This window comes from Nycticebus coucang, chromosome 9 (genome assembly GCF_027406575.1).
Source record: "Nycticebus coucang isolate mNycCou1 chromosome 9, mNycCou1.pri, whole genome shotgun sequence".
Classification (NCBI taxonomy): Eukaryota; Metazoa; Chordata; class Mammalia; order Primates; family Lorisidae; genus Nycticebus; species Nycticebus coucang.
This window is the reverse complement of record NC_069788.1, coordinates 109,983,275-109,998,785: the sequence shown is the minus strand read 5'-3', so window position 1 is coordinate 109,998,785 and position 15,511 is coordinate 109,983,275. Positions and strand designations below refer to the sequence as shown.

Below are 15,511 nucleotides of genomic sequence, written 5' to 3'. Positions count from 1 at the left end.
CTGTTGCTCCTGGGGCAGGAGCTCACTCCTGGAGCTCTCCTCACACCTTGACCTGACATTTCTCTTAGCTCTAGGCCTTAAGCCTTTGGCATCTGCACCCACGAACACACCCATCTGCTTGCCTGGAGGGGACCTAACCTTGAAGAGGCCCAGGGATTTTATAACCTCCCTTAAACCTTTGTCTCCGTGAATGTGAAGTTCATGATGCAGATCTTAAATTTCTCTTAACCTGTCCTTTTTTTCTTTTTTTTTATGCTTTTAATTTGTCTTTGCCATTCTGGGTGAAGATACAACTGGGCACTTTCTAATAAGAATATCCCCTTACAAATCTGACCCATCAAATTAAGACTGCTATTTATTTATAGCCATTCCCGTGAAAAAAAGATTTCAACTGTCTTCCAGATTTATATACAGTAAATGAGAGAAGAAAATGAGAAGGAAGTTACTACTGCTCCTTTTTCTCTTTTGGCTGAAATGACTCTTTGTGTTAATATCTCCCAGGAGGGCCCCTTTCTGGACATGAAATGTCTTGTGGCTTTTCTTCTGCTTTGCAGCGCCCTAACTATGGCTACAAAACCCTGGGGGAAGTCAGAGGAGAGAGATACAGATACCAGGTCCTTTCTTCAGGTTCTTTCCTTGCGGATCCATCCGGTTCCTGTTTTCCTCAAGCTGGCTTTTAGGGATCTGCATCACATCACCCATAATCTCGGGCTCAGTAACAGCTTAAGGTGTACTGTGACCTTCTGAACCCTTTCTTCTTATTCATGCCTTGCTAGTCAGTCCCCATCCTGGATTTGCACATTACCCAGCTTTTCTTTTTTGGTTAGCTTCCAGCTTATTCCTAGTCAGTGTCTCAAATTGCCAAAGTCTTTTTGGATTCTAGGCCTGTATTTTGAGGCACAAGCCCCATTTGTCAATTTGAGTGTTCTGCCAATGTTTGGAGCTTGTTCTTTATTTACGCACCCCAGTTACTAATGGACACACAGAAGGTGTTTACCTGCCTTTCAGACCTCCTGGGCCCTAAAGGGAAAAAAACTGTGGGTTCTTCTCCTAAAGCTTTTAGTTCTCCTTTTCCTACTAAATTGTTTCCATGTGGAACAACCAGTCTGGGAGATGATTTCACCTCTTGTCATCTCTCCTAAGTTCCTCCTGGCTGCTGTTTGTTCCTTGCCATCCCCCCTTTTTTGTAAATCCCTAAATCATATCAAATTGTTTTATTTTCCCAATCACCAAAGTTGCCTTTTAGCCTTAGATCGTCAGCCAGCTCTTTGCAGTGACTGAGGATGCAATTATGAAAGGCAGCCACCCTGCTCCTCCATTTCCTCACCCCACCCCCAGAGATGTTTAGGATGACTTCTCCATGGTGAATGTCAGCTGTTGTGGGTGTCTGGTTGTCTCCTAGGAATTACATCTTTAAGGACTTTGTGGTTTGTATCTGAGCAGTTAGGGGATTCCTTGCAGGAGAAGTAGAGAGAGGAGGATCTTTGCCTCTTCAAAGGCTGGCGCCTGGTCCTCTGGGAGAGGCTTGTTATTGGGATGGAGTCACAGTGGAGTGGGAAGGACAAGAATTTGTGGGGCCACTGCTCCAAAGCCACAGTAGCAGGAAATTCGTTACATTTGAGATCATTTGTTAGTGTCTTATTTATGGTGTCTGTATGAAAATAAACAGAAGTGAAAAGCAGAGACTATCATTTGCAGGATGGAGGGGGTTCTGGCTTCCATCTCCTGGAGGTGGCTTAGGCAGGGAAATATATAGAAGCCTCTGGAGTATTTTTCTTGGGGTCTACTGTAGGAACGAATAACCTGGAGATGGAATTATCCCCTAACAAGGAGCATATAAGCTTCCAGCATATGCCACTTGCTGATTTTGCTTTGCTGTGAGTTTATCATTTGTTTGTTCATTCATTCACTTACTCATTCAAACAGATATTCACTGAATGACTCTTTCTGTGCTACAAATGATACTAAGCACTGAGGTCACCTGGGCAGCACCCATCTGTGACTATGCCGGCCACCAGAAATGAGCTTTTCAATTGCCAAGTGGCTACACGGTTGCCAGCAATTAGGCCTAGTTACAGTTTTGCCACATAGCGATGGGTCCTTGCACTGGTCCTTTTCCCTTCCTCCCTAGAGGAGGGCAGGAGGGAACATGCAGCTTCTCCGTAGTGCCCTGGAACAGCCTCCTGGTGTGGCAGCCTACAGCCCTCTCTATATTGCAGGCTCAGTTCCAGTAGTGGAGGTGGGCTTTCCTGCTGCCCCTGGACTCTAGAGCATTACAGCGTCTGGGAGGATCACAGCACACCGAGCACTCACATGTGAGAGGTCTCGGGGGCCATTTCTACATCTGGGCTCCCACTCAGGCTGCCATAGGGAACTTCATAAACTTGGATCTCTGTAGGAGGTAGAGGGTCCTCTGTGCAAAAGAATGATCCTCTCCTGTGGGCTGGAGTCTGAAAGTTCCCCATAGAAGGTTATTGCTTCTGCCAAAGGCATCAACACCTCTTCAGCCCCAGGAGGGGGAACAAACAGGGCTGAATGGGAAAGCATTGGTCCCGATATCTAGAGACTGGGCATCTGGCCCTGGCTCTGTACTCGCTATCTCTGTGCAGATAAGTGGGTTGTTTGACTTCTCTAAGCTTCAGTTTCCTCCTGACCAAATGAGGATTTGGTTTAGATGAGCACAGGGTTTCCTCTGGCTCTGAAACTGTCTTAACTCTGTGTGGCCGAGTCTCAGATCCATTTCAGAGATGGCCCAGGGGACACTAGGTGCTAAGCAAGGGGAGAAGGGATGTGAGTGGGAAGGAGGAGATGAGGGCACCACGTAGAGAAGATGTATGAGGTGCAGCATACATGACTGGGCATGGTGACTCATGCCTGTAATCCTAGTGCTTTGGGAGGCCAAAGCGGGAGGATCACTTGAAGCTGTGAGTTCAAGACTAGCCCAAGCAAGAGTGAGACTTGGTGTCTGCAAACTAGCCAGGCATGGCGGTAAGCACCTGTAATCTCAGCTACTCAGGAGGCAGAAGCAGGAGGATCACTTGAGCCTCAGATTTTGAGGCTGGTGTGAGCTATGATGATGCCACTGCACTTTAGCTGGGGTGACAGAGTGAGATCCTATCTCAAAAAAAAAAAGAAGCCTGGGGACACCAAGTATAAACTTTGGTGTGAGGCAGGGAGCTGTGGGCAGATGGCTGTCCCAACAGATGTAGCAGGTGTGCTGAGGATGAAATGGCAGGTCCACCATCCATTCCCATGTACCTTTCTTTAAACAAAGTGATGTCCAGTAAAGCCTTTGTGGTTTAGGGTGCAGATTTCTTTCATGCTTTCCCCCTGGAGTGAAAACCTTCCCAGAAATAGACACCAGACTTGGACAGGGAACTGAATTTCACTGTTGAAAGTGAATGAAGATGGAGAATGGGCTCACATATGCTGTTTTCTTGAATGAGCTAGACCTGAGAACCTGAATGGGGGCAGGTGGTTGCGGGTCACCCTCCAGGGCCACTGCTGTGGGAGGCAGATAGCCGAAGAACAGGGTGGCCCAAGAGAGAAGCATGTTCTGATGGACTACAGATCCATCTCCTCGCTCTTCCCAAATACATCTCTCTCCATGGAAAGAGGCAGGTAGAGATGGAAGGATAGACCGAGTGTTTTCCCTATGGGTTTCTAGGACAGTGAGGCTTTTGATTTTATGGCCCTGGGCAAAAAGGTAGGAAGAGGGACAAATGATTTTCTTTACAAGACTCAAATCCAGGCACAGTTTTGTACCAAAATGCTACTGAAATGCTGCATAACAGGTAAGACTGTGCCGATCTGACCTCCATATTCATAGGGCCTGCTGGCTTATAATAGGTGATCAGTAACCAGATGGATGGGTAGGTAGGAGCCCTTCAAGGGACTAGATGGATTTACTAGCCGACCAGCTTTCTTTACTGCCATCAGAGGCTTGAAGAGACCATTTCTTCACCCATGAACTTCCCCTAGTAAAGGGAAGGAAGAAATAAGAATTCACTTTGTGTTGATCTAACTTATGTCCTTTCATGGCTGAATCTGTCTCCCTTGTAAACCTTTTGGATCTGGCAGAGCTAGAACATGTGTTTGCTCTGAGAATGAAGAGACTGTGAAGGAATTTTCTGGTACTGTGCGCACACACACACATTCTTTAACTTAGGTTTGCTTCATCTCCTATTCAGCGTGTCTTAACAAGTATGCAGAATAGGATGTGTGATTTGAGGGGAGGCACCATGCCAGCCCCCAAATAGCTCTGTCTTTAACAGGTGCAAATGTGCTTGAGATTCCACCATGATAATTCACTCTCTTCAGAGGTTGTGTGTTGCCAGTTAAATCTCAGCTCCAACAGTTTTAACTGTATAACCTTGGGGGACTTATCTTTCTAAGCGGGAGCTTCTGCCTCTGTGTGATGGTCTCTGATCTGGTCTAATGGGGCTAGTGGAGGGATTACCCCAGTGCAGGTGCATAGCAAATGCTGAATCTGCGTTGCCTGGGATTGGGTTAAGCATTGTCTTTAAAGAAGAAAAAGGAAAACACTCCTGGCAGTGTCGATGATAACCCTGGTGTGAATGAATTGATCAGTTTTTCTTCTATAACAGGAAGCACTTAGGGCAGGAAGAGAAACTGGGTGAGAAAGGGACTCAGGGGAACATTAGTGAAAGAAGTGGCAGGTCCTAGTAAGAGAAGAGGCTTAAGCCCTCCTGGAGCCTCTTCCCTGGCTAACTGTGCCTGTCCCGCTTTTCTTTCGCCTGCTCCAGGCTGGCCTGCCACTCCTCCTGCTATGATGCCTGGGCAGATCCCAGACCCTTCCGTGACAGCGGGCTCTCTGCCAGGGCTCGGCCCTCTGACCGGACTCCCCAGCTCAGCCTTGACTGCAGAGGAGCTGAAATACGCCGATATCCGCAACCTCGGGGCCATGATCGCACCCTTGCACTTCTTGGAGGTGAAGCTGGGCAAGAGGCCCCAGCCTGTGAAAAGTGAGGTGAGTCCTAGGAAAGGAGACCCAGGTTAGAAACACAGCTCTGGCTCTAAACCTGCCACGGAATAGCTGTGCTTTGCAAAGTGTGGTCTGAGGCCTGGTAGCATCCATGCCATCCCCAGACCTACTGGAAATGACCTCTTGAATAAGAATCTGCATTTTAAAAGATCCTGAGGGATTCATGGACATAATAAAGTTTGAGATGCACTGGGCTGGGGCTGGATGCTTAACCTGTGTCTGGGTCTGCCAGGGGCAGGGCAAAAGTGATAATGATAACAATAATGAATGATAATGGCTCATGTCTCTCTGGGGTGGTGGAGTAGTTAGGTAAGATAATGGAAATGTGCACATGTTTTGAATAGTATGCAAGAGAATGCCAATATTGGGTTATCTTTAAAAATTGTCATCTTTAGTCACATCATGGCCTCCACCCCTCTTGGCTCCTATCTGCAGCTGAATGAGAGAACTTGGAAGGAGGGTGTCATGGCCTCACTTGCTAAGCTGCTGCCAAGAACAAGGCACGACCTCCTTCAGCCACTATCGTCTGCCTTAGATGGTGTTTGCAAAAGACTCGCATGTGGAACACCCCCTCTTCAGGTCCCCTGCACCTGCAGCTCTCACCAGCTTTTCTTGGGGCACCCCAGCATGGCAGAGGATCAGTGCAGGGCATGCCCCCAGCCACTTGCCCAGGGCTAGCCACTTGTCCAAAGGCTTGCCCCAGTAAGGCCCCCTGCAGGGCCATTTCTTCAGAGGCCTGCCAGATGGGTGGTGGAGGGAGATTGGGGTGGGCAGGGCATGGGAGGCAGCTGAGTGTCAGGTACTTATTCTGCCTGGAGCAGCATTCACAAGGAAAGGTGCCTGGGGAACTCGGAGGGAAAAAGCGCTAAAAGTGCTAGAGAGAGGGATTCTTGAATGGAGAAAGGTGTCTAGGTACCAACAGGGTAGAGTTGGGGATATTGTGGCAACTACTTCTCAGCTCCTTTTCTCCCCATAAGAGCCATAAAAACTGCAGAGAAGGATTGCTGGGGGCTTGGCTGGGGTGGCATACTGGCCATTTGCAGGCTGGGTCTGGCTCTCAGATGTGTTTTGTTTGGCCAGCACAGTGTTTTAAAAGAAATTAAAACCCACATTTCACTTGAAAATTTTGATTAAGAAATTGGAAGATCTGGTCCCGCACTGCCCTGTTCCAGCATGGCAACAGCTAATGGGATGGACAGAGTCACTTCACCTTGTTCCTCTCTTCGGTTTGCCACAGGGCCCTGCACCTCCCTGCTATTCTTAATCCTGCTTACACTGTTGGTTTTGCTTTTGTTACCACCAGCTGCCTCCATTTACCTCTACTACTTGGTCCCTGCTATAGCCATCTGTATGGAGACACCTGGATTAGGGACATTGTAGGTGTAAGATGTGGATTGCAAGATGAGAGTTGAAGGGATTATATGGGGGTCACTATGAAAGTCTGTGTTATGGTCCATTATTTCACTTCCAAGAAACACAGTCAACAGCATCCTTTCTGATTCACCTGTGCACATTTCAACTTGCTCATCTTATCATTGTTCTTGGGAGGGCTTCATTTGTTTCCATCTACATGGATTTTACATTTCTTGATTTTTTTTGTATATCTCAAAAGTTTCGTAATAAGCCACATTTTTTCTTTTCTTTTTTTTTTGCTATAGAGTCTTGTTCTTTTCTCCGTGGGTAGAGTGCTATGGTGTCATAGCTCACAGCAACCTCAAACTCTTGGGCTCAAGCAATCCTCTTGCCTCAGCTTCCCGAGTAGCTGGGACTACAGGTGCCCACCACAACGCCCAGCTAGTTTTTTTATTTTTAGTAGAGATGGGGTCTCGCTCTTGTTCCGGCTAGTTTTGAACTCCTGAGCTCAGGCTATCCTCCTGCCTCGGCCTCCCAGAGTGCTGGGATTACAGGCCTGAGCCACCACGCCTGGCCACGCCCCACATATTCTTCTGAATTGATCTTGTAAATCAACGTGCTGTTCCTATTACTTCCTGACTGGTTTAGTGTTCTGTCTTCTTTGTGGAGGACCCTGGTCTTGTGGCCCTCTGTTAGTCATCTTCCTACGTGCATAACCTGAAAGCGTCTGTTTCTGGGCCATTCTGTAGCAAAAAAGCCATTTAGAGCCAGTAGCTAAGCAGTTTCATGGGGGTGCTGAGGCCGGGCGTGAGGTTGGTGAAGAGCCAGGTGCCTTGGGCGGGGGTTGCCCAGCTGGCGTTTGTGTAGGGGGCAGAGTTACCACCTTTCTCTGCCGCAAAAGGCACTGAAGGAACTTTTCTTTGGAAAAGGTCTTTATTTGGGTTGGATATTTTTATGTTTTACAGCCACCCCCAAATTGGTGGCATCTGCCCTGTACCTGATAGTGACGCGCTGTCCTCACAGGCACCCACAGACGTGCACCATCCAGGCCGTGAAAATAACAAGCTGTTTTTAGGGCATATTTGCATGTCCTCTCCTGCTGCCAGACTGCAGTTGATGTGGGGGCGAAGAGGCAGATGGAGATGCGAGGATTGTGCTGGCGTAGAGGGAGGCCAGCCCTGCACTGGGAACCGACCTCCAAATGCTTCTTAGGTCAAACCCTGGGAGCAGGGAGACCTGATTCTTTAGGAACTAAAGACCCATGGGAGTTGGGGAGAGAAACTTGCAGCTGAATAACTTGTGTTGCAAAGACATATTTGCATATGGCAAATTGCCTCCCATGGATTTTCACATTGGCATTTTAGAATAGTCAAATTTCTCAAATAATAATATACCAACTCACATTTATTAAATATTTCGTATGCACTAGCCCATGAACTAAATGCTTAATATGCATGGTTTTGTTTATTCCTTACCCAATCCTGGTGACCCCCAGGTTATCCCCATATTAGAGAAGAGAAATTCAAGGTCTAGGGTGGAAGTCAAGTCACTCAGTGTCATGTTTCTGGGAAATGGCAGCGCTGGGGCCTGGGTGACTGACAGTGACGGTGCTGCTGCTGTAACCATTTCTCACTTGTGCTGAGCTAAGCACAAGTGAGAAATGGTACTGTCCTAGGCACTGTACTAGGCACTCTTTGTGAAGTACCTCACTTGAACCCTAGGAAGTAAGTGTTACTGTTGTCATTGTACCCACATTACAGATGAGGTCCACAAGCCTTAGAGAGAGAGGTCCAAGGTCACTAGTTGGGAATGAGCAGTCTGGCTTCAGAGCTGAAGCTTTAACCACATGCTGTGCTGCCTCTGGCCCCTCACCTTCTGGGCCACTCTGCAGTCTGTAGAGGGGACTCAAGAATTATATACCCCTTCCAGGCATCTAATCAGAGTTCTATTGGGCTGGGGAGGCCAGATGAACCTGAATCTGGCCCCAGACACTCGATCATTTCAACGACACAGCCCGATTAGTGCTGAGCCCTGCAGTTCTACAGCCCCATCATCTCTCGTGCCCCAGAGAGAGTGCAGGCCAAGCCACCATGCAGGCAGCTCTATCACAGATGCCTCCAGGCTGTCCACTTTGCAGAGGCCACCGAGTGGTCAGTTTCCTGGGCTGTGACCAAATGCACAAAGCACTTTAGTGAAAGAAAACTGGAGGAATCAAGTTAAACAACAGGTTTTGTGAACTACAAAGTGCTTTGTGTGGATGTTGTTACTATTATAAAGCTGACTCACATTGCTAAACTGTTTTGGTGCCTATTGCCGGCTGTCCATTTGTTCAGCTGATACTTGTTAAGTACCTAGGCACTGGGAACTGAACTCTGCATGAAGTGGAGGAGGTTGCACATCTCTTGAAGCCATGCGTCGTAGAGAGGGCATCCAAAGATAAGCAAGTTAATATACAATATGAAAGGTCAGGTAGTGTCAGTACCAGGAAGAAAAATTAAGTGGACCAAGGGGGTGGACAGTGACAAGACTACTCAACTTGGTGGCCAGCCAGGGGTTCAGGGGATGTCATTTCCTCGGTTTTATGATTTGATTGTTAGAGCTGTTGCTTCCTTCTTGCCTCTTTCTTCTGTCCTTTCCAATATTCCTTTTCAAGACAGCTTTGCTCTCTGATTGTCTCTTGAGGTTTCCTTCCTCCGTTTTTCCTTCTGTTGTCCCTATTGGCCTGAAGCTCTTGGCCCTTCCTGCTCTTCTCCAAGCAAGCTGGCTGCTGTGGCTGTGGTGGCCACACCCGGCCATGGGCCTGCAATGCATTTTCAGTTGGGAGAGGAGGGAGGCCAGAGGCTCTGCCCTTGCACACACAGACACCCACCAAACACTTGACAAACAACCTGCCGGACAGGGCCCCTCACCCTCTGGACCACTGTGCAGTGCCCTAGAGGGCACTCAAGAATTCAAAGGAGCCTGGACAGGGTGACCTGTTAAGAAATAAGTTGAAACTATCATTCCAGGGAGCGAGAGTCACCTACAGATGAGTCTTGTTTGGCCATAACAATCTGCCTGCCTGCCTTCCTTTCTCCCTCCCTCCCTCCCTTCCTTTTTGTTTTTAATTGAATTACTATATTTAAAAGGCAGGAAATATTGACTTTTTTGGGGGGGAGATAGGGTCTTGCTCGTCACCCTGAGTAGAGAGCAGTGGCATCATCACAGCTCACTGAAACCTCAAAGTAAATCCTGAGCTCAAGCGATCCTCCTGCCTCAGCCTCGCAAGTAACTGGGACTACAGCCATGTGCCACAATGTGCCTGGCTAATTCTTCTCTTTTTTGTGCAGACAGGGTCTTACTCTTGCTCAGGCTGTAGACTTTCTGAATTCTTTTTAAAACCCAGAATATCTAGCTGCTCGAGGGCATACCCTTCTATGAGAGGAAAGGTTGGGGCTGAGGAGCAGAAGGTCTCCGAGTTGGCATGCTGTCTTCAGTTCACTGAAGGCTCCACTGCTCCCTCTTGCCTACACCCAGCCCACTCCACATGGTCTGTGTCACCAGCCTGCGTGTGAGTTTGTGTCCCATGTTTAGGTCCCGTGAGCAGGGACTACATTGTACATTTCTTTTTACTTCTACAAGACTCTGTTCTGTGCCTGACAGGGATTGTATATTTAATACTCGCTAGTCGGCTTGCACATTATTGGCTGTGTCAACTTGACAAGTCATGTCAGCTCTCTGTCCCTTGGTTGTGCTATCTCTCAATTCCTACCTCCAAGCATTGTTCATTAGTTTTCTATTTGTGAATTTAAGCGACTGCAGGCAGTACAAAAGACAACACAGTGAAAACCAACCATTCCCAGACTTGGCTGATTATCAAAACAGTTTGGGAAATTTCTTAAAAATATAGATGATTTAGACCCTCTCCCCGAGGCTCATGGAATCAGAACCTCCACAGGTAGAGTCCTAAGAATCTTCATGGTCAGTAGGCCCAGAGATTATTCAGTGGCATTTGGGAATGTGACTCTAAACGGTTTATGCCTCTCCTCAGGCTCTCTGATCCTTGTCAGGGAGCATTCCAGGGGTTTCTCCCTGAATCAGTACGTACATGCCACCATGGACTGTCCTTTCCAGTGGGATGCATTTTCTGCACCTAGTCCCCCCCGCCCTCCCGGGGCTGGATCCACGTCCTTGTTATTTTCAGAGCAGGAAAAGAAACTTCACTGTGGACTTCACATTGTTGAGGTTCCACCTTCTCCAGGAGGCGTGGAGAACATCAGAGGGTTTGCACCTCTGGACAAAGTGTGATTTGCAATGTATGGGCCGTAGGGTGGTGTTGGAGGCATAGTTCCTCTCACCCACAGGTGGTCTTCCCAGAGTTTGTTCCTAACAGACCAAGACGCTCATCCATGTTTAGCCTGAGCATGAAAAGTTACCCCAAAGCAGCTGATGTGCTGAGTAAATGTTGGCCTAACCAAGCTTGTGTTTTTAGTGATTTGAAACATAAAGGCAGCCCACTGACATTTTTTAGCAAGCCTTGCATAATTGGTTTTTAATTTGTGGCTCTTTGGAATAGCATTGGCCTTCTTCCCCCTGACTCAGATGCTTTTTATGTCTCATACTTGTTTGGCAGAGAGATCCAATCTGTTCTTTCTTGGAACAGAATCTCCTAACTCATCTTTGAAATCCTTAATTTCCACTTTAGTTCTGTTACTTTGTTAGCACATTTTAAAAAGCTGTTAGGTTTTTTTTTTTTCTTTAACAATTAAATTTGAGAGAGAATGAGCAATAGTTGAAGGTGGCTATGAGTGCGTTTAACATTGGCCCCTGTGGTATTGAGCCTTATTTGACACCATATCCTGAATATTCACAAGTGTTCTGAAGTTTTTAATTTAAAATCAGAAGTTGGTTACACCCATTATGGGACCCTTGAAGGTGGTGGCAAGGAGATAGCTGGGTCTACATGTTCTTAGCAGGGATCAGACACCTCTGAGACGTTCAGGAAGTCCCATAGCTTCTTACATTTCCTATCTTAGGATGGGGATTATAATAGTGTCTACCTTAGTGTTGCTATGATAATTACACAGACAAATGCAGGTAAAGGTTTTACATGATGCCTGGCACGTAATAAGACACAGGTATGTAAGGTAGAGTTGTGATTCACTTTTCAAATGGGTCGATCATGCAAGTTAGTTTTGATAATTGTATCAAGAACTTGTTTCTTGGACTTTCATCTCCTTGGAAGTGGTGGATGGCCAGAGTGTTTGAAGGTACCTTAGGTGTTGTGGGAACCGGGTACTCTTCTGGCTTCCTAACCAGAGTGGCTGCTCTCTGGAAAGAGCTCTGGACTTGGGTTCAAGCTTCAGGGTTCAAAGTCTTGCTCTCTAGCTCATTATGACTTTGGGCAAGTCAACTGAGTTTCCTTATCTGCAAAACAAGGAAACTCAAAGAACTTTATCATGAAGATTAAGTGAGGCACTGTGAAAGATGACCTTGACTTCAGTGCTATACGCGTGTAAATTAACTTCGTTAGACTGAGTTTTGTATGGGACATCATCCACTCTGACAGCACTGGCCTTCCCGACGTGGTCAGCCTTTGACCTGGGTTTCAGGGAAGCAAGCAGACCTTCCTGTTTCTGGTTGTTTATGCAGTTTAAATGCAGCTGGAGTTTTAGTTGTCATAGATTATAGATGAGAAGGCTCAACCATCTGTTTTCCCCTATGCTGCCTTGTGGGACAACCTTATCTTGCTTCCTGTGGTGTTAAGGTCATTGCTGCATTCCCAGCAGCCATCAGGTATTTTTCGTAGCCCTACAGAATTGCCTCTTTAGTCCATTTTGGGCATCTTACTTTGATGTCCCTAGATCCACTGGCAACATAGACTCAGAGTTGGAAAGCTAAGTCCTCTCATGGGTGACGCTCATCTGGCTAAACAACTGTGGAGCCATTGAAATCTCTCTTCCCTCTACTCTGCCCAAAAGGCACAAGGTAACTTGGTCTGAGGTTGGAGCATGGAGACCTAGAAGAACATATGGACAGGGTCAGCCATGCTGAGAAAGTGCTGGGGGTGAGGACCTGGGCCTGCTCTAAGCTTAGTCACTCCTTGAGGTTGTGCACAACCTGCCATGTGGGGGAGTTACTGGCCATGCTCTGCTCTGTGGCTGCACGGTCCCCTTGTACTGAGCACACTGATGCATGTGTGCTCTGGATGACAGAAACCTGCACGGGTTGCCTTTATGCTTCTTTCCCTACCACTGTCACCTCCCCAATTTCCACCAATAAACCCTTGGCTTTTTGGAAGCAATGTAGTAGAGCAAAACTCTGCATTGGAATAGTTTGGTTCTGGGTAGGTCACTAGATGTTTGAACTGCAGTTTCCTCCCTTATAAAAATGAGGGGAATAGACCCTTACCTCACACCATGTACAAAAAGCAACCCAAATGTATCAAATACCTAAATTTTAGAGCTCAAACTATAAAACTCTTAGAAGAAAACAGCCATAAATCTTTGTGACCTTGGATAGGCAGTTGTTCCTTAGCTCTGATACAAAAAACAAGCAACAAAATAAAAAATAGATAAATTGGACATCATCAAAATTGAAACTTTTTGTGCTTCCAAAGATACAAGGTAAAAAGGCAGCCCATAAGATGTGAGAACATTTTTGTAAATCATAGATTGGGTAAGGAACTTGTATCTGGACTATATAAAGAACTATTATAACTTAATAATTAAAAGACAAATAACCCAGTTGAAAAATGGAGAAAGGATCTCAATGCATATTTCTCCAAAATAAATATGTAAGTGGCTACAAAGTTCATGAAAAAATGCTCAACATCATTAGCCATCAAGGAAATGCAAATCAAAACCACAATGAAATACCACTTCACACCTACCAGGGTGACTATTTAAAAGGAGAGATAGGCTAGCTCATGCTTGTAATCCTAGCACTCTGAGGAAGAAGGATTGCTTGAGCTCAGGAGTTTGAGACCAACTTGAGCAAGAACAAGACCCTGTCTTGACTAAAAACAGAGAAAGTTAGCTGCACATGGTGGCAGGTGCCTGTAGTCTCAGCTACTTGGGAGGCTGAGGGAGGAGGATGGCTTGAGCCCAGGTGTTTGAGGTTACAGTGAGCTATGATAATGCTACTGCATTCTACTTGAGGCAACAGAGTGAGACTCTATCTCAAAAAAAAAAAAAAAAGGTAAAAAAAAGAGAGAGGGAGATAATAGCAAATATTAGCATTCAGAGGAGCCATAATCATAAATTGCTGGTAGGATTCTAAAAGGGTATAGCTATTTTAGAAGACAGTCTAGCCATTCCTCAGAAGGCTAAACATAGATTTGCCATGTGACCCAGCAATTCCACTCCTACATATTTACCCAGTAGAAAGGAAAACATGTCCACATTAAACCTTGTTCATGGATGTTTATAGCAGCATCACTCATGGTAGCCCTAAAGTGGAAACAATCCAAATGTCCATAAATTGGTGAATGGACAAATAACATGTGGTATATCCATACAATGGACTATTATTCAGCCATAAAACAAAATGAAGTACAGATCCATGCTATAATATGCATGAACCTTGAAAACATTTTTATGGGTAAAAGAAGCCAGTTTCATGAAGTACCACAAATTGCAAGATTTCGTTTATGTGAAATATCCAGAATAGGCCAATCTACAGAGGGAGGTGGTAGGACCAGTCCCCTGGTTGCCCAGGAGTGGGGAGATGGAAGGAGTAGGGAAGGATACCTAAGGGTATGGGCTTCATGCCAGGGGTGATGAAAATATTCCAAAATTGGCTGTGATGATAGTTGCACAACTCTGAGTATAGTAAAAGCTGGTGGATTGTGTACTTTAGTGGGCAGATTATATGTGACTTATATCTCAATGAAGCTGAGATATAAGTGGGGAAGAGAATAATATCTGCCTCCTAGAGGTATGGCAAGGATGAAAAGGGATCATGCGTGTAAATTACTCAGCGTGTAGCAGAGCTTCAGAATTAGGAGCTGTGGTTATTAAAACTCCATTTCAGGGCAATAACAGTGAAGCAGTCAGTTACTTGGTAGTGCCTCTTTCTCCTTGTTCCTTTTTATGGCCAGAGCCATCCAGAAGCTAAGAGAGCAATAAAGTTCCATACAGAACACAGGAGAAAACATGATGTAGAACAGCTAACTCTGGCCACTGATTAGAATTCCCTGGAAAGCTTTCCCCAAAATGCTGATTTTCAGCTTGAGCAATAATGAAATCCTGTCTCTACAAAAAAAAAAAAAAAAAAAGAAAGAAAGAAAAGAAAATTTAGCTGGGCATCGTGGCATATACCTGAAGTCCCAGCTACTCAGAAGACTGAGGCAGGAGGGTCACTTGAGCACAGGAGTTTGATGTTGCAATAAGCTTCAATTACATCATGCACTCTAGCTGGGATGACAGAGTGAGATCTATCTCAAAAAAAAAAAAAATACCACTTCTGATTTAGTGGGTCTGGGCGGTGGTACTTGCTGGTGGTTCTTCTAACCTGTGGCCACTGGCTGAAACCCTCGGTACAGTAGACACTAGCCCAGGTCTCTGAAGGAATGAGGGCATCTGAGTTGAGGACAAAAGGCTTATATGACCAGTGCACTTCATGGTTTGCAAATATCTTTTGTAGACTCACTTGCTCTGATTTGTTCTGACAGCCCTATCTATGAGGTAGGTATTACTAGTACCATTAGTTGTTAGGAAACTTGGACTCATAAGATAGGTCACTTGCCAGGGTCTCATTTTTAAAGCATAATTTGATCTATTCTATTAAGAAAAGCAAGATCCACACGCATGTTCATACCTATTAGTTACCAAGTCTTAACACCTCAGAGCACTGCCAAGGTGACGTCTAGTGTCAGGTGAATCTGTTTTATGTGGACTTCAGAATAAAGCTCTTCCTGCTACTTCTCTTGAACTGCTGAGTGTCCTGAGAGTGTAAGGCAAGCATTATCTATCTATCTGTCTATCTCTGTTTGTAACTAACCACTAATCTGTATATGCAAGGCAAACAAAGGACAAGAATAATTTGGAAGCTGAGACTATCAGAAACCTGTTACTGTCCCACAAAAACTCTGAATTCAAGGATTCGCATCAGTCAAAATACATCTTACTGTTCTCACTGAATGACTAGAGTAAGTATTTGATGCATTTGTAA

General features: G+C 45.8%; 1 protein-coding gene across 3 annotated transcripts in view; it reads left to right on the top strand.

Annotated features, from left to right (window-relative positions):
• The window catches only part of JDP2 (Jun dimerization protein 2), a 41,742-nt gene that overhangs the window by 5,042 nt on the left and 21,189 nt on the right, over positions 1 to 15,511 (top strand). For all 3 annotated transcript variants that reach the window (XM_053602891.1, XM_053602892.1, XM_053602893.1), the window contains exon 2: positions 4,767 to 4,990. In XM_053602891.1, the coding sequence (XP_053458866.1) occupies positions 4,767 to 4,990 (224 nt within the window). The remainder of the gene's footprint in view (positions 1 to 4,766; positions 4,991 to 15,511) is intronic.